The 16,920-nt window shown below is 45.3% G+C and overlaps 3 protein-coding genes across 5 annotated transcripts; 2 read left to right on the forward strand and 1 right to left on the reverse strand.

Annotated features, from left to right (window-relative positions):
- Nucleotides 1-38: 38 nt before the first annotated feature.
- Nucleotides 39-4,013, forward strand: ecd (ecdysoneless homolog (Drosophila)). Its single transcript, XM_049736325.1, has 14 exons — nt 39-193; nt 271-488; nt 550-667; nt 741-828; nt 962-1,140; nt 1,596-1,788; nt 1,865-1,993; nt 2,070-2,195; nt 2,275-2,360; nt 2,433-2,536; nt 2,653-2,899; nt 3,115-3,185; nt 3,249-3,439; nt 3,592-4,013. Exons 2-14 carry the CDS (start codon nt 296-298, stop codon nt 3,802-3,804), a joined length of 1,938 nt encoding a protein of 645 aa, XP_049592282.1. The 5' UTR covers nt 39-193; nt 271-295; the 3' UTR covers nt 3,805-4,013.
- Nucleotides 4,014-4,118: 105 nt separating this feature from the next.
- si:ch211-248a14.8 (uncharacterized) lies at nt 4,119-7,035 on the reverse strand. The gene is made up of 5 exons (XM_049736346.2): nt 6,531-7,035; nt 6,260-6,326; nt 5,747-5,942; nt 4,724-5,024; nt 4,119-4,641 (listed from the first exon to the last, which is right to left on the reverse strand). The coding sequence occupies exons 2-5, from the start codon at nt 6,298-6,300 to the stop codon at nt 4,247-4,249; spliced, it is 933 nt and encodes a 310-aa protein (XP_049592303.1). The 5' UTR covers nt 6,301-6,326; nt 6,531-7,035; the 3' UTR covers nt 4,119-4,246.
- A 1,287-nt stretch (nt 7,036-8,322) lies between these two features.
- Nucleotides 8,323-16,829, forward strand: p4ha1b (prolyl 4-hydroxylase, alpha polypeptide I b). 3 transcript variants are annotated; one of them, XM_049736332.2, is made up of 15 exons: nt 8,323-8,614; nt 10,590-10,669; nt 10,743-10,839; nt 10,903-11,054; nt 11,129-11,266; nt 11,821-12,060; nt 12,209-12,432; nt 12,516-12,692; nt 13,163-13,233; nt 13,595-13,660; nt 14,748-14,901; nt 14,967-15,032; nt 15,144-15,212; nt 15,508-15,604; nt 15,686-16,829. In XM_049736332.2, exons 1-15 carry the CDS (start codon nt 8,601-8,603, stop codon nt 15,754-15,756), a joined length of 1,716 nt encoding a protein of 571 aa, XP_049592289.1. In that variant the 5' UTR covers nt 8,323-8,600; the 3' UTR covers nt 15,757-16,829. The 3 variants fall into 3 exon arrangements, with proteins under 3 accessions (XP_049592289.1, XP_049592288.1, XP_049592287.1); XM_049736331.2 differs by lacking the exon at nt 13,163-13,233 and having other exon boundaries at nt 8,325-8,614; nt 13,590-13,660; XM_049736330.2 differs by lacking the exon at nt 13,595-13,660 and having other exon boundaries at nt 8,330-8,614.
- The last annotated feature ends 91 nt before the right edge of the window (nt 16,830-16,920 follow it).

Consider the following 16,920-nt stretch of genomic DNA (forward strand, 5'->3'; position numbering starts at 1 on the left):
GAAGTACAAGAAACGATTTAGGTCACGTTGATGTCATTGTAGGAACTTTTTCTTTTCGACTTGGCGAGTCGAGGAGGTTTAGCAGTAGGACGCACGACAATGAGGAGTGGAAATGGCGTGATAGAAGCGTAAATAAAAGTAGCAACATTAATTAAACTATCGATATTAAAAAACGTCTTAAAAATAATTCAAGGTAGGATTAATAGTTTATTATGTGTGGTGAAATTTGCACATTCCACTTGTGATCTACTTAAAATCTTTTCCCCGCAGGGATTCAATTACAGTGCAGCAAGCAATGGATTTCCTCCAGAGGAGAGTTGTCCAGGAGGATGCGGTCCAGTACAAACTCTTTCTGACGCAGCCGGTGCAACACACCGATGAACATCTCTCGCGTCTTGTGGAAGAGATCCTTGCAAAAATAGCGCCTCTGTCCATGCAGTATATTTGGCAGAATCAGTCATTTAATCTAAAGTATTACCCTGAAAAAGGTAGGAGTGCTATCCAACCTTGGCTTGTCGTCCACACTGCTTGATATTTTTTACTGTTTAGGGGGTGTTCCGGCTCATATCGGTGGCAGCACCCAGTTTGGTGACAATGTGGAGGACGAGTGGTTCATTGTTTACCTTCTGAAGCAAATTACAGAAGCTTTTTCAGAGCTTGCTGCAAGGTGGGAAAATCCCCATTTTACTTGGCTTTTTAATTTTATTTATTTGTTTATATATTTGTATGTCTTTGGACAGAGTTGAGGACAACGATGGTGAATTTCTTCTAATCGAAGTAGCAGATCATCTCCCTAAATGGTTGGATCCGGACTCAAGTGAGAACAGGGTGAGTGTTTGGGGTGAGGTGTATTCAAGTACAACTGTTGGAAATCTCATGATCAGACTCATAAAAATGCTCTGATACGACGGTGTTCGAAAGCAGCCTGACATAACAGTTCCAATTGTTTTACTTTTGCCAGGTGTTCATCTACCGAGGCGCGTTGCATCTCCTTCCACGCCCTTCGCGCTCCAATCCGACAGGGATCCCGAAGGATGTGATACCGAGTGTTCAGCAGGCTCTGGCGCTACTCTCCTCGCAGCCAGAAGCATGCCGGGCAAGCCCCAAGATTACTTGGGCGCTGGATAAGCGGCTTGACGGGTGAGAGGCCATTAACGTTTAGTCTGTCGTAAATCAACCTCTTATTGCATAGGAGAAATTCCTTCAAGTGAGATGCCTTTAGTTTTGTCTTGATTTGGGTGCACACATTGCCTTTTGTCACATACAAGAGCAGCAGATTGTGTCCTTCACAGAGGACACAGCAAAATGAGACGCAGCTGGCTGTGTTGTTCGGAGATCATTTAGATAATGAATAAAGGCGTTAGCGCACTCTCGGAGAAGGATTAGCTCTTTAGGTGGGGCGTGCACATACAATTACCAAGCCTAAATTGAGCTGACAAAGGCCCAATTATCGGATGTCTGTGAAAGATTATCCTGAGCGATTGTCCTTTGGTGTGTGAGGAGGGATTTTAGTTTCTCCCCTGACCTGCCTGGAAAACAGTTAGGGCAGGCAATCCCAGTTGTTATATCTCAAAATCACTTTTATTCACGTTTAGATATCCGGAGAAGATTGGAGCCAGCCAGCACCGCGCCCACTGCTTCGTACCGGCGGGGGTGGCTGTGGTTTTGGCGCAGAGGCCCGACCTGGTGGCCCCCGCCGTGTCCGCCTTTTACCTGCGGGACCCCGTCGACCTCCAAGCATGCCGAAATTTCAATCACTTCCCTCCCGTCACGCGGGTCTTAACCTCAGTACGTTTAATAGCGAACGGGATTTAGCAACGCTACCACCCGGTCGTTCACTTTGAGATGCCGCGTGTTCTTTCAGGTGACGTTCACTCGCTGCCTGTACGCTCAGCTGCAACAGCAACAGTTTGTGCCGGACAGGAGGAGTGGCTTCTCCATGCCCGCACGCTCCGACTCCCTGTACAAAGCGCACGAGCTGGGCATGAAGCTGGTGAAACAATATTGTGGATATTGCCTCATTGGTATCACTGGAGACAAATAGTGACCACTGTGTACGTGTGTCCCAGGCTCATGGTTTCGAGATCCTGTGCTCCAAGTGCAGGCTGCCGTCTTCAGAGGGAGACTCGTCGGTCAGTTGTAACCCTGAGTGGAAAGGGTTCCTGCAAAGTCTGAAGCGCAACGGTTACTTCCGGGTTAGTCTGGCTCGTCCAATGGCAACATGAATGCACGTGTGACCCGTGAAAATAATTAAAATGTCCTGTTTGAACGCAGGAAGAGCTGGAGGGTTCGGCACGTTTCAGACAGCTGATGACATCGGCGGAAAATTTCTTTAAACAGTCGGTCGCCTCAAAATCCGGGTGAGCAAAACATTTTTTATGTGTTAGTTATCTAATCTGTAATGTCTGATCATGAACTGGCACGTCTTGCAGTGACATATCTCCAGGGGAAGAGGTTCTTCAACTGCTGAGCTCCTGTGGTCCCATCAACGTTGAGGAGTTGAGGAAACAAGAGGCGCAGCTTCCCCAAGAGGACAGTGAGTGCAATCTCCAAGCTACCGTTTTTGTGTTTTGTTTTTGAACCAGGTGTCTGAATAACACATTCAACTTAAGATCAGATGTTAACAGTATGTTTCTTCGTGGCCATCTTCAGGTGACAATTGGTTGAACGTCACCGCCCAGGATCTGGAGAGCATGCTTGAGGAAAGGGCCGGGTCCAGACCGGACCTCGTATCTGCCAAACGTCCTCAGCCCGTCAAGCATGAAGAAGACGCCAAGAGTACAGCGACGGAGGACAGCAACGAAGAAGTGGAAGCCGGTTACAGTCTGGTGGGGGTCAGCCAGAAGATGACGCAGTTCCTCAATGCTAAGTCGTCGTACTTGGGGGCCGAGTTGCCGTGGTGAGACCCGTCAGCTGATGCACTGATTCTGAAGCGCTATGATAATGGGCTCCCTCTAGTGGCGCCCAATTGAATCGTTGCCGAAGTATAGTTCAGTTGTATTTATTCTCCATTTGATTGAATGAAGCGATGTGTTTATAGGTGGTACTTGAAGTAAACAGTTTGGGATCCACTGAGATCATGTCCTAAATATTCACTTATGTCTTTTATCACAGGAACTGTTCAAGCAACAATCCTTTCGCCTTCGACATGCCAACCCTCATCAAAGAAATGGAACAAATATTAGGTACATCGTTTGTTTTGAAACGTCTTGCTCACTTGACTTGAATCTGTCTTCTTTTTTCTTTAGACGTAAGTGATGAGGAAACGTTAGATTCCGACGATCTTGACGAAGATGAAGAGGATGAAGACTTAGAAGAGGTACCTGCCGGTCCTGCAGAGATGAATGGGATCGAGGCTTTGGACACACTTAAAGGATACATGGACCAGATGGACCAAGAGCTGATGAACACTCACATCGGGCAGAGCTTTAATCAGACGGTAAGAACATGGATGGATAGGTAGTTGTTGCATATTCAGAAGTTCATCCCTTCTTAGTCTACAGATGTGAAAATGGCGAAAAGTAGAAAATAGGAAGTTGCATGAGTAACTGAAAAAAAAAACCAGATGAAACCTTCTCGTCCTATACGCAGACGGCTCCATCAGCCCCACCACCTGCCGCAGAGGGCCTCTCACGCCCGACCGCAGCGGCGGAGGATGAGGAGATCCAGCCTCTTGACTTGGACCTCAACCTGCTTACCAACCTTATGGAGTCACTCAGCTCCCAGGAAGGGCTGGCCGGACCCGCCTCCAACCTCCTGCAGAGTCTGGGGGTACACCTACCCCCAAACTCGGACCGCCCATAGTAGGCGCCGCGTCCTAATTAAGGAGGAAACTGTCGTAACTCAAAGTGAAAGCATGAATCAAGATTTTCCACCTTTCCAGCTGTATCTGCTTCCATGATGAATACAACTCTCTGAGGCTGACCTTTTAATAAAATAATGTGTAGAAATATCACTGTAAATATTATTTACATTTGATATGCTGAAACCCAATAAATATTTTTGCAATCAAAGTGCATCGTGTCTTTCATTGAAAAATGTTGGCCGCAGTTTTGGCCCTCAGTGACATCACCGTTTTTCCATTCCCTGATCCATTAATCAGAGCTGTACACAGTATATTTAATGATGTATTTTATTTTTCAATCCGTTTGTCATTCATTCAATAAATATCAACAGATAGTAGGAATAAAACCTCAGTGACTGAGGTAAATAAATAATAAATAACCTTGAGGAAATGCCAGTCTGTCTAAAACCACAGCAGCTGTACAAAGGGCTGCAGCAGTTCCCCAGCCAAGTGTAACAGCGCCGCAGCCAGCGGTGAAATGCACAACGCCGACATAACCATGACGAAATTGAGGAGCGTGCCCAATAGCAAAATGGCCAGCAGGTAAGCGTGGAAGAGCAGGCTGTGCCAGCTGGCCCGACTCAGCACCAACAGGGGGCCTTCCGGGTGCAGGGTCCACAGGAGGCCCAGCAGCCAGCACTGGTTGACCAGCGATGCGTAGTAGATGTCCAAAGCCGAGAACCGGCGGTCGGCCTCGGACACTTTAGACAGCCAAGTCAGGGAGAGGCTGAGGAGCATGACGGCCAAAGGCGCATACATGTACTCAAGAGGCTCCACGACTGATAGACCATGCCTGGCTGTGAGAGGGAACCAAAAACATTGGAGTAGAAGGATTTTAACCCAAAGTAACTAAGAACATTTAAATGTAAGTTGAGTTACCTGTGCAGACCAGAGACGACCCAGTCAGGATGGAGACAAGGACAAGGGTGTGGCCAGAGGGCGGCGCTGTTAACTTCAGCGCAAAGCTCAGGCCCATCGTGATGAGAGGCAGCGGCTGCAGGACGAGCGAAAATAGGCCCGAGTCGGAGCTGTTAGCCTCGGCCCACATGGCCAGCACGGCGTGGACGCTGTTACAGATAGACGGAACCAAGAGACGCTCTGCAAGTGGACGACTGAACCGCCTCAGTGGCGCCACTCCCAGGAGGTGAAGAAGATTGAAGAAGAACACTGATGACAGAACCTGGAAAACAAAGTTTGCAGTTGTGTAGAACGACACAGCACCACACAGAAACTTCTGGCAATGTTTCGGTTCCTCCTTTAGCTTAATTAAAGGAGCACAATTGATATTCACAGATGGCGGATTTAATGGAGCACTGAGGCAAACGTAAATGGAACCCGGCAGATGGCGTGTCGAATAATGACGTTTGAACTTTAACAATCTCAGCGGGAGTGTGATGCGAATTACAAGGTCGCTGTAGCTCTCAACCGAAATGTGATTTACAACATTTTGCAGATTGCTAGCATTGCAAAGGCTTATGTATTCTTTTAGGCCAAATGAACTTGACCAATCAAATGTCATTCCTTCATGGAAATTAGCGTACATCTTTCATTACCATGGCAACTAAAGGCGGAGCTAGGTAAGCAACGACAGAGAAACATGCAACAATTTGTATTCACATTTGTTAACAGTTCAACCTTGAGTGCGCTATTTGTGCTACTCAATGCTGCACATTTTGTTTGCCCACATACCTTCCACGGTTAATTCTCACCCTCCGCTCAAGGTTCGTTTCACTGATTGTCCCTCACAAGCCTCACTCATTTGCATCCACCTTTGCCACTTGCACGCAAAGACTTTGAAGCATTCCGTTAAACCCGCACCCAACCTTGCCCTTTGGCGGTACAGCAAATACTGATGAATGAGCGTGTGTCTATGTTTGCTATTAATTAATAGTTAATACCAACCTGGCCAAAGCAGAGCGCCACCGCGTACGGGTAGTGGTACTGCGGGAGAAAGATGCCGGCCACAAACGAGCGGAGCCCGACGGCCAAGCCATACAAGAAGATGACCGCTGCACAGAGAAAGGGCAGCAGGGCCTTCAGGGCCTGGTTGGAGGAGAAGGTCGTCAGAGTGAAGGAACACCATCTCCAACTCCTCCACCTTCCACAACACACATTAACAAATAGAGCAGTTCATTAACTAAAGCGTTTTTGTTCTTTTTGTGATTCACAAAAGAACACTTCGGTATTAATAAGTACTTTTTATTGGTTAGAAAAGTTACATAAATGGTTTGGTCATACGGTATAGAAGGTTAGTCAATTTCAGATCAGATCATTAAAATTAGGATTACATTTTTCTTCAATGGAACTTGATGATTTCGCCACCGTTGTATTTATCAAGGTAACCTTTGAGAGTTTGCTATAGTTCAGTCACGATAAATACTTGAAAACAAAAAGAACATGAAGATACAGAGCTACCTTTCAGACAAGAGGCACATTGGCATTCTGCGCAAGGTCATTGACCGGGAATGCGCTGGGGTCTTATCTAGAGTCAGATGTGGCAAAAGAGAAAATCACACAACACTCCGAACAAATGCAGAGATTTGTTCAGCTTAGCCATTCTGTATTTCCAGTTCACCACCTGGCATGTAAAGCCAGACATTGTTTAACCGTCTGATTTATTCCATTCAGAAATAGAAAGTGTAAAACCAAACGGAGTGATTGATTATGGCAAAGGTAGTTAACTCACCATCTGACAGTCCTCCAAAGTCACATTTCACTTGCAGACTGTGATCATCAAAATTACAAATAAGAAATGTTTCGGTGAAGCGTTTTCACTGGAGAGAACGAGGCGCCCTTCTGACATGCTCTGCTGCCTCTTTCTCCTCGCTCCTCATGCACTTGAATTGTCCAGATGGACTTTGGTCCAGCTTTGTTTGTTCCCCTCATTACATAAACAATTGTGAATAGCCAGTCATGGAGTGTCCCTTTGGCGGATGGAACAGATAAAAGTGACGTCATTCGTGGATTGTCTACTTCTACTACTATGTGTTGAATGACACATTTTTAAAGATAAGGCCAAGTCAAAGCTGCTCCTGTAGCAGTCACTGTTATAGATTTTTTCCGCTCTGACTTCACTGATGCAGGAGAGTAAAACAAATGGTTTTGTTTCTCTCGGCTTTTCGACATCTGTTTGTGACATTCACATCCACCTCCACTGTTGTCCCTGCGCCCACTTAAGCCAAAATGGTAAAGTAAACACTCTTGTGCAGGGTGGGAGTCATATTTGTCACAGTGCAAATCTTTTTTTTTTTTTTTCTGGAACTACGATAATGATTGCAAACCTATGAACCGTGCACACCTTGTACTCCGAACTATTGACATGGCTGAGTCTGAGCCTCTCCCTGATGAGAAACACCCAGGAGTACTCGCCAGGCAATCGCAGGGCACACACTAGAAACAGTTGGGTCAAAAATAAATGTCATGTTCCCAATTATGTTGGTTCTGCTCTCAGTGTTGCATCTAGTTCCTGGAGACATTTAATTAGTTTTGAATCACTCCAAGTCGGCGGCATTGGCTAGCATGTCCGCCTCATAGTTCAGGGGTTACGGGTTCGATTCCACCTCTGGCCCTCCCTGTGTGGAGTCTGCATGTTCTCCCCGTGTCTGCGTGGGTTTCCCCCGGGGAACTCCGGTTTCTTCCCATGTCCCAAAAACATGCTGATTGAGCACTCCAAATTGCCCATGGGTGTGAGTGCGTGTGTGACTGGTTGTTTGTCTCTGTGTGCCCTGTGATTAGCTGGCAACCAGTTCAGGGTGTCCCCCGTCGACTGCCAGATGACTGCTGGGATAGGCTCCAGCACGCCAGAAAATGGATTGATAGATCACTCCCTTTGTGCATTTGGTCGCTGGGTCTGCAGTGTGGATTTACCTGCCTTCATCCATCTTAATTTACTCCTTACTGATTCCTTCCTTCCCCGATGACTATGTGAGAGGGGCGGGGCACACCTTGGACTGGTCAGACAAAGAACCACTCACACAACATTATGCTCATAATCTTTAATGAACCAAACATATCGTTTTTGGGGCCGTGGGAGAAAAGACACGCACACTGGAGCACCTGAGCTGAGATTCAAACCCAGAACCTCTTGACCACAAATCCACTATGCCGCCGGAGTTAAGAGACTTCTGCAAGTAACCAAATTACTTCCTGAATTACTGCCAGATGCCGCTTGTTACGATTTACTGCATCCAAAATACACGTTGAAATTATCCTCACAGTTGACTGTGCGCACACACTCACGTTTGCACGTAACTCCACCCAGTTGCGCGGAGGAAGGAATTCCCTCCCACCAGACACGTTTTGGGTTTGCAGGGATTTTTCTGGAATGTGGGATAACTCGGAAGTCTCTATTACCAAACGGTGTCCAGAAAAAAATAATGATTTCCAAAATATCAATTAACACAGTTTTTTTTTAAGTGGCCCAGTCAAGTTATAAACATGTGGCACGGTACGGTTACTCTGTGATTTAAAAACCCCAAAGTAGTGCTCTCCCAGCATGCATGATGACACCTCCCCTGAAGATTCGAAACGACGGCCCCCTCGCAAGACCTGAGGAGGCTGGGAAGCATGTGAGAGTCTGCACGTAGTCCTTTTAGGTCTTGGCTTGTCCACCCCAAAAAGCAGACGTCTAACAGTGCGTCGGGACATCTCGTCAAATAGGGCCACCGACACCACTCTCGAATTTCTGCGTCTACCTTCGCTCGCTTGACTGCACCACCGAGCCTACTGAACACTCGGACACTTTTCTACAACCACGATGTATTTTATCAGGTAAACGTTGTCATTAATGATACTTAGACGACTGTCACAATAGTTTGTTTACCAATGCCAATTACGCACTTTCACATTGCAGCTCTGCGTGCCTTTAAGCTAGGCTACGCTGTAGCTAGCTGGCAACTTTGTTCATCTTCATTAGTTCAGTTACGATTTGGAGTAATTATACCTAATTAAACGTAAGAATAAAAATGTGTCGGTGTATAATGTGGTAACCTAGACAACGTGGACTGCGACGGCCACTGAAATTCCTGTGCTAGATTGTGCGCTGCTAGATGTTTTTTAAGCCACTTGCATTTCAATCAGTCTGTACAAACGTCTCAAAGCGTTATTCAAGGTTACGTAGCCGAGTCATTTTTATGTTGGTTTCGAGTGTCATCTCTGAGCTGAACGCTAGCTCATCTGATGCTAAAAGCTAACAGTCGTCTTATTACAGTTTCCTCGCAAGGAAAGCAAAATTGGTTTGTAAACCAAAGATGTCGGGTTAATTTAAAAGCCACTCGGTCGTTTTATGCTTATTTATTGAAGTGCGGCATTTGTAATGGGTAATGTTTATCCAGCAAGGCTCCCAATCTCTGCGGCGGGGAGGGGCGAAGACGTGGCAGTCCTCTTCCATTCACATTCGATGAGAAGTTCACACAAGGGGACGCAGCACGTTTTTTTGTTGAAGCAAATTAGTGTATTATTGGTTTAAAGTTGTCAAACATGATTTTTAAAATGTTTTATGACCCTAGGATTCTATTCGACCAATTTCTTACTTTTGCTGGTTTTCATTTAATGGCGTAGCATAATCAGGGAAAATGACAAACTAAGTACAAATGAATATAAAATAAAATATATGTTTTATCCATCAAGTACAACATATTGCGATCCAGGACTCGTGTTTCATTGCCTTGTGTCCCAAAGCTTCTCTCTGCACTGTCTGATTTGCAGTGGCAGTGATTATAATGATTTTATAAGCATTATTCTAAATGAAAACATTGTAAAACTATCGTCGTGTGTTGCTAACAGAGGTTCACCCTTTTCACCTCTGTTACCAACACATGACGATAGTTATTTCCTATGTTTCCTACAAGGTAAAAAAAGAATCCAGCTCTGTTTTTATTTTGCCCTGCTGCTGACCTAAATCAAAAAGCCACATGAAGTCTTATTTTCTCTGGCAGCTTGTCCGTGTGGCAGAACCTGTCTGAACCTGCGTCTGTCATGCTTCCAGAATAACCTTTTGAATATTTTGAGTGTTTTCTTACGGCGTTTCAAAGTTTGTATTTATGTTTGCCATCCAAATTATGTGCTGTTAACTGCAGGTTGACTTTGTCACACACAGTGGCATAGTGTGACTGGTTGAGATCATTTCCGCATCGTTGCTTGTGCTTATTTTGTGGAGGGTCACATGTAGTCAGTCTCAGCTGCCATTGACCCAATTGGTCAACTGCGGGAACTCTCAGGCCCGACATGTCGGGAGTCAGTCAGCCATTAGGAAATTTGGCTGTCACCACACATGCCGGGCTTTTGGTTCCTCCTTTTTTTTTTGTTCAGTTAGTTGTTATTGTACAACTATCCCACAATAATAGTTTTTATTCAGCTGGCTTTTTTTCCTTGGTTCCGCTCCACCCTGCAGTTCAGTAAGAGGAAAAATAATGGTGCCCAACGTGTTTCTTCACATCAAGGCCCAGGCTTTGGGATGTCATGGTGCACATTTTGCATCGAAATTCATTTGGAATTTGAAAAATGAGCCTGTCACAACCTGCCCCGGAGAGGAACTATGATCCAACATCCTATCACACGCCTTCCTGCCAGGTCCAATGACCAATGAGTTTATGATTTGATTGATGATTTTTTTTTTTTTTGGGGAGACTACAGAAGATGTATTGAACTTGACAGTAGAACCTCAAAAACAGTAGAAAAGATAATACCTCATCCTCAATGGTTCTTTTTGGTAATGTTTTTTTTGTTTTTATCCATCTCTCCACAGGAAGCTGCTGCCATGTTGGTGTTTCCTGTTGCTGAGCTGTCAGCCGTCACTGTCAGTCCAGGACTTTTATACCTCCATAGGTAAAAGATGTAATGTTTCTGACATGAGATGCCATGCGTGACCATGTGTGTTAATATTGTGTGTGTTGCTCAGGCCAAATGACAGATCTGTTGTTCACCGAGAAAGACCTGGTCACATCCCTCAAGGACTATATCCAAGCTGAGGAGAACAAGTTGGAGCAGATCAAAAAGTAAGCCGTCTGACATCGCCGCAACACCTTGCGAGTGTAGAGCTAATGTGCGTTTTTTGTCAGGTGGGCTGATAAACTGGAATCTTTGACGGCGGAAGCCATACAAGACCCCGAGGGCTTCCTGGGCCACCCGGTCAATGCCTTCAAGCTGATGAAGCGGCTCAACACAGAGTGGAGCGACCTGGAGAGCCTCGTCCTCAGCGACACTACAGACGGTTTGGGAATAATAGCGCTGCTTCGTCTTTGCTAGCTTTCGTGTGCTTACATCATTTCCTGTCTTCCGTGTCAGGTTTTATTTCCAACTTGACCATCCAGAGGCGGTACTTCCCGACTGATGACGACCAGACTGGCGCGGCCAAAGCTCTCCTCCGATTACAAGACACCTACAAACTGGATGCCAACACCATCTCCACAGGAAACCTTCCTGGTCAGCACTTGCATAAATGAAATCTGACTTAAATGTTGCCAAACTTCAAACGTAATGGAGATTAAAAAAAAAAAAGACCATTCATAATTGTTTTAATTACATCCTGGCTGATATTAGACCTTTTAAAAAAATAAACAGGCCAATTTTTACAGATTCTTCTTTCTTTTGCAATGGTAAACAAATACTAAAGGAAAAAAAAAAACAGGCCGATTTTTCTTTCTTTTCATCATCATCATCGATTTAAAGTCCGTTTTCCAGGCGCCGCTGGGTTTCTTTTGCAATGGTAAACAAATACTAAAGGACAATTAATAAGTTGTTTTATCTATTTATTATGTATTTTCTGGATTATTTTTGATTATTGTGATTTCAGTCTGCCACATATTAAAACTGACCTCAATCCAATTGTTTGTAGAATACATAAAATGGCAGCAAAACACTTTTAATCGACTTACTTCAGCAGAGCTCCCACAAAATGGCAAAAAAATAATTGGAATATCGTTTGTCTCTGTTTGTGCTCTTGTGCAATCATGTCAATATCCCCGTGCGCACATCAGGAGCGAAGCACAAGACTCTCATGACAGCCGAGGACTGTTTCGAGTTGGGAAAGATCGCCTACTCGGACGTGGACTACTACCACACGGAGCTATGGATGGCGCAGGCCCTGAAACAGATCAACGATGGCGAGGAGTCCACCGTGGAGATGGTTACTGTGCTGGACTACCTCAGCTACGCTATCTACCAGCAAGGGGAGTTGGAGCGCGCCCTGGTGTACACCAAGAAGCTCCTTGAACTCGGTTAGTCCCTGAACCAGAATGTCAGCTGAACAAAACCGATGCGGTGATATTTTAAAAACTGCTCTTCAGTTGACTTGGAATGTAATTACAGCACAGTTTAAGATATCTTCGTTTGACAGCAGTTGCATTCGCCCCCCCAAACATTCAGATCCAGAACATCAGCGGGCCAAAGGCAATGTGAAGTACTTTGAGTTCCAGCTAGAGAAACAGAGAAAGGCGAAAGCAGAGGAAAGTGCCATTGAGAAGGAGCCTGAGAAGAAAGAGGTGCCAGTCAAGAAGGAGAAGAAGCAGAAGAAGGACAGGAATTCCTTCACTCTAATGCCGGAGAGGAAGAAGTACGAAATGCTGTGTCGCGGGGAGGGCATCAAAATGGTGAGATGGAATTTTAGATTACAAAAATATGCTCATGCTCGAAGGACATTTTGGTTTTGAACTTGTTTTTCTTCACTCCAAAGACTCCCCGTAGGGAAAGCCGGCTTTTCTGCCGTTACCATGACAACAATCGCAACCCCTTCTACGTGCTGGGACCGGTCAAGCAGCAAGATGAGTGGGACAGCCCGTACATTGTCCGCTTCCTCAACATCATCTCTGACAAGGAAATCGACAAGGTCAAAGAGCTGGCCAAGCCGAGGGTAAGTCTCAAAAGTCGGCTTGTTTTATTGTTATTGTTGCAAAAGGCAACTAATGCGTTTTACTAAGTCACTTAGTTGTGAAACTCTTCTTTGTTTGTGTTTTCTTGTATGTGTTATACCGCCACTTAGTGGCTAAAGTGTGCACTTCAGCAGGAGCCCAATATGGGGCTGGAATTAAACACAGTAAACCCCCTCCATCGTGGGTTCCATGTTCGCGATCCCGCTATTGCGCTGATTTGACACTATTTTGGACTAACACTCATTTATATTTGGCGTAATTCCGTTGTCAAGCACTAGATGGTTAAGTTTGAAATAAATTTAAAAGAAGAACACATATTTTAGCCCAGGCCAGCCACAAGGCCAACGCAAAATAGCTGCTCTTGTGGTCATGGCATCGGGGAGAATAGCGTGTAAACACACACACACACATGGCCATGTGTGTGTGGTAAAACCTCTGCCTGGCTTCACAGCTGCGCAGAGCCACCATCTCCAACCCCACCACGGGAGTGCTGGAGACGGCGCCTTACAGGATCAGTAAAAGGTAAGTTTCATCCAGGGTTCGCCACAACAGAGGAGGAAAGCGCAGATGGAGGAAGTGGCATTGCCCCTCTTCCCTTCTTCCTCTTTTTTTTTTTTTTCCTCCTGCTATAGTTGATATTAACATACGTAGTTGCTTTGTCATGAGCCCGGAGTTGTTTCAGAGGCAAAATGGCGTGAGTGGTCGTGCCTCATGAAACAAACTCTCTGGGCTATTTTGAAGCAGTAACGTTGACATTTAGTGACTCTCTCTGCTCTTCTCTTTCTCTCCCTCCTTCCTCCTCCACCTCCTCCTCCTCTCTTACTGCTTCTCTTTCCGTCCACCCTCTGCATCCACCTCGCGGCGGGGAACCCACTTAGTTAAGGCGAGCCACGGTGCATGACCCCCAAACTGGGAAGCTTACTACAGCCCTATACAGAGTCTCCAAGAGGTAAGGGGAACAGGTCGAAGCAACTCCTTGCAGCTTGGCTCAAAATGAAAAAATGTCAATGGTGCTCGTTTGAGACTATTGCATTGTCACAACTCTTGTCTCAGGCTGGAATTGGCTCGGCCAACACTTTTTACGAGAAGCGCAGAATGAATATTTCTTTTGTCACGAATCTCTACTCTGCAGCATTCCTTCATGAGCTGATCACAGCTGCTGTAGTTCTCCTACGCACTCTCAGGCTCCATATCAGCAAGTCAAGCCAGACAATTCAAAGGCAAGATCAAATACATGGCTAGCTTGATACTAGCTAGCTAGCTCTATAGATGGCGAAAGCATAGACCATTAACATGGTATTAATGTGCTGCAATTATAGTGGTGTCCATTAAAAGCAACTGTAAATAATGTGAAGTGATTTGGAGGACAGTGCCAATTAAACAGTTACTTTTCATATTTTCATTATTTATATATTACTGGCATATTTTTCTTAACTTTACCACTCCCCAGTTTTTGTATTGACTTTGCAATTTCTTTTTACTGGTTTTCCCCACATTAAAAACCTCTTAGTTGTTTACCTAAGGCAGGAAATTTGTGCATGTTATTGGCAAGAATGTTCAAGGAATGTGGAGTGGAATGTGAATTTGACCTTCTGGTGAACTCACTGTGCAAGACACATAAGGGAACGTCTTGCTTGGCTAAAGAGTCACAGAGTCATGAAGGAAATGCAAATGACGTGCTACCTTCTTACAACACCAAAATGCCTGGTGTGAAATTTTTTCAGAAATATTTTGAATAATGTTCATCTAGTGTCAACCCTAAACTAGTCTGCGCAGTTATTAAAATCGCTCTCAACCCTGAAACCTGAGCTGATTGGAGATTCTGAATCTTGGGCCTTTTTTTTTTTTTTTTTTTTTTTTTTTTTCCCCTTCAACTCTCACGTTGCCCCCTGTGCTCCTATGTTTTTTTTTTAAATTACTTTCTGTTTCCTTCAGCATGCAACGTCTCTCTGCTCGCTCGTTCATCGAGACTCTGTTTACCGCCGCCTGGAATCGTTGCCGATGCTTCTTTCTCACCCAGCCTCGCTCTGTTCCAGTGCTTGGCTCACAGGCTATGAAGATCCCATCATTGAAAAGATTAACCAGAGGATCGAGGATCTCACTGGTTTGGAAATGGACACAGCAGAAGAGCTGCAGGTGGCAAATTACGGCGTCGGCGGTCAGTACGAGCCCCACTTTGACTTCGGAAGGGTATGTCCACACACACCTCGGGATGTTTTCAACGCCAGAACCTGACTTTGATTGTGTCGTCTCAGAAAGACGAGCCGGACGCCTTCAAAGAGCTGGGAACGGGCAACCGCATAGCAACGTGGCTCTTCTACGTGAGTCTTGACATTCATACCCGCCCTATGCATCATTATTTTGATGAACAACCGAGGAGTGTGGTGGAAAAATAATTGAAGCGCTGAAGTTGTTTTCCCTTCTTGTTGTAGATGAGTGACGTGGCAGCAGGGGGCGCCACAGTATTCCCAGATGTCGGCGCATCGGTTCAGCCTCAAAAGGTTCCCATTGCCACATGACTGACTGTCAATATTGAATGCTTGCACAAAAGCAAGCGTGTGTTGTTATTGTTTAATTAAATCAAATAAATTGATTCAAGTGTGTGAGGCCAGCTGGACTGCTGGCTTTAAAACTCTCGGGAGGTCAAAGCTCCATTTAAATTTTAATGTGTTTTATGATTTTGTATTGATTTATGCTCAACAGTCCATCTGGGGGTGGGGGGAGTGGTGTTAAGGTCAAATTAGTTTTTTTGATGATCCGTGTTTGTGGCTTATGTGTGTTGTCTTTTGTCGTCAGGGAACTGCAGTGTTCTGGTATAACCTCTTTCCCAGCGGGGAGGGGGACTACAGCACGCGACATGCTGCTTGTCCCGTTTTGGTGGGCAACAAGTGGGGTGAGTTCCTCGAATGGAAAGAGCAGAAGCAAAGTGGATGAATATGAGTAACATTTGGTTTGTTCCTTCCTGCTCTTTTAGTATCAAACAAATGGATTCACGAACGGGGCCAAGAGTGGCGGCGACCATGTGGGCTAAATGAGACTGATTGATTGGAACCGAAAACCCCCCCCAGCAGTCCCGCTCCACCTCCTCGTGCCGAACACACTCAAACATCATGGATGCTTGGGTTCCAAATGGCTCATCTCCGCCAAGCTCAAACACTCCCTTTATATCCTCCAGCCGTCACACTCCAAGTCCCTCGAGATTGTTTGGACAGCGTTAGTGTAGATAGTTGCCCGGATCGCCACACTGTGCCTTTTTCACTCTCTTGTGGTTTTTATTGCACTCTGTTTGACCTCGGGTTCTGTGGCTATCCTATCCTTCAGTCGCAGGAAACACTACCCCCTCCTTCACCCTCAGCACTCCCGGTTGACATTCTTCAGAAGCCGAACATATTCACTCCTTCACGCACCTTCTCGCAAGTTTACACTATGTCATTGCGCGACAATTTGCTAAGCGAGCGCCACCAACTCACAGCACAATAGATGCAAGTTGGTCTTCAGATCGCAGGGACAGCATGAAATAAAGGTTTAATAGATTTCGTCAGAGTTGCCGAAGATGTTTCAAGTAGTTTTGACATAATGTGAGCACAAGCATTTAGCATGTCTGCCTCACAGTATTCAAGGTTTGAAATTGCCCAAAGGTGTTTATGTGAAACTTTGGTTGTGTGTAAACAAAATGTGTCAGAAATGTTTCAAGACTGGTGTTACAGAAGTTTTAGTGCACACTCAAACTACGTGTTTTCTGCATGAAATCGGCCAGACAGCCAATCAGAAAATCTGTTCATTTGCAGATATCCGTTATTTACAGGTTGGCCTCGGTCAATGGTTCACTCCATATGTGATACCAGTACTGCAACATTTCTAACACACTAGTTTGATGGGTGTATAAATGGATAGTCTAGCAAATTAACAGATCCACTTGAACACATACACATCTACATAAATCAGGACTTAGATGTCCAAGTCAAACACGCCCCCAGCAGTTTTGGTGCTTTTTTTTTTTTGGTGGGTTTTGTGAGGAAGAACACTTTTATTTATATGACCCAAGCCATTTTTGTGATATTTTGACAGTTGTCGTTTATGTTTCGTAAGATATTAAAGGCTGTTTTTATGAACTTTGAGCGAGTGTCCTTTTGTGTTTTTACGTGCGCGAGCACACGAGAACGCGCGACCTCGACGGGATGGTTTGCATGGGTCACGTGACCACGCCCC

The sequence above is a fragment of the Syngnathus scovelli genome, chromosome 12 (assembly GCF_024217435.2).
Source record: "Syngnathus scovelli strain Florida chromosome 12, RoL_Ssco_1.2, whole genome shotgun sequence".
In the NCBI taxonomy this organism is placed as follows: domain Eukaryota; kingdom Metazoa; phylum Chordata; class Actinopteri; order Syngnathiformes; family Syngnathidae; genus Syngnathus; species Syngnathus scovelli.

Coding starts and splice junctions, on each gene's coding strand:
- ecd (XM_049736325.1), top strand. CDS start 296: ATGGATTTCCTCCAGAGGAGAGTTGTCCAGGAGGATGCGGTCCAGTAC. Junction 829..961: donor CGGACTCAAGTGAGAACAGG/GTGAGTGTTTGG, acceptor TACTTTTGCCAG/GTGTTCATCTACCGAGGCGC. Junction 2,196..2,274: donor AGCGCAACGGTTACTTCCGG/GTTAGTCTGGCT, acceptor GTTTGAACGCAG/GAAGAGCTGGAGGGTTCGGC.
- si:ch211-248a14.8 (XM_049736346.2), bottom strand. CDS start 6,300: ATGACCTTGCGCAGAATGCCAATGTGCCTCTTGTCTGAAAG. Junction 5,025..5,746: donor TGGCGCTCTGCTTTGGCCAG/GTTGGTATTAAC, acceptor TTTGTTTTCCAG/GTTCTGTCATCAGTGTTCTT. Junction 4,642..4,723: donor GTCGTCTCTGGTCTGCACAG/GTAACTCAACTT, acceptor TCCCTCTCACAG/CCAGGCATGGTCTATCAGTC.
- p4ha1b (XM_049736332.2), top strand. Junction 10,670..10,742: donor GGACTTTTATACCTCCATAG/GTAAAAGATGTA, acceptor TGTGTTGCTCAG/GCCAAATGACAGATCTGTTG. Junction 15,605..15,685: donor TTTGGTGGGCAACAAGTGGG/GTGAGTTCCTCG, acceptor CTGCTCTTTTAG/TATCAAACAAATGGATTCAC.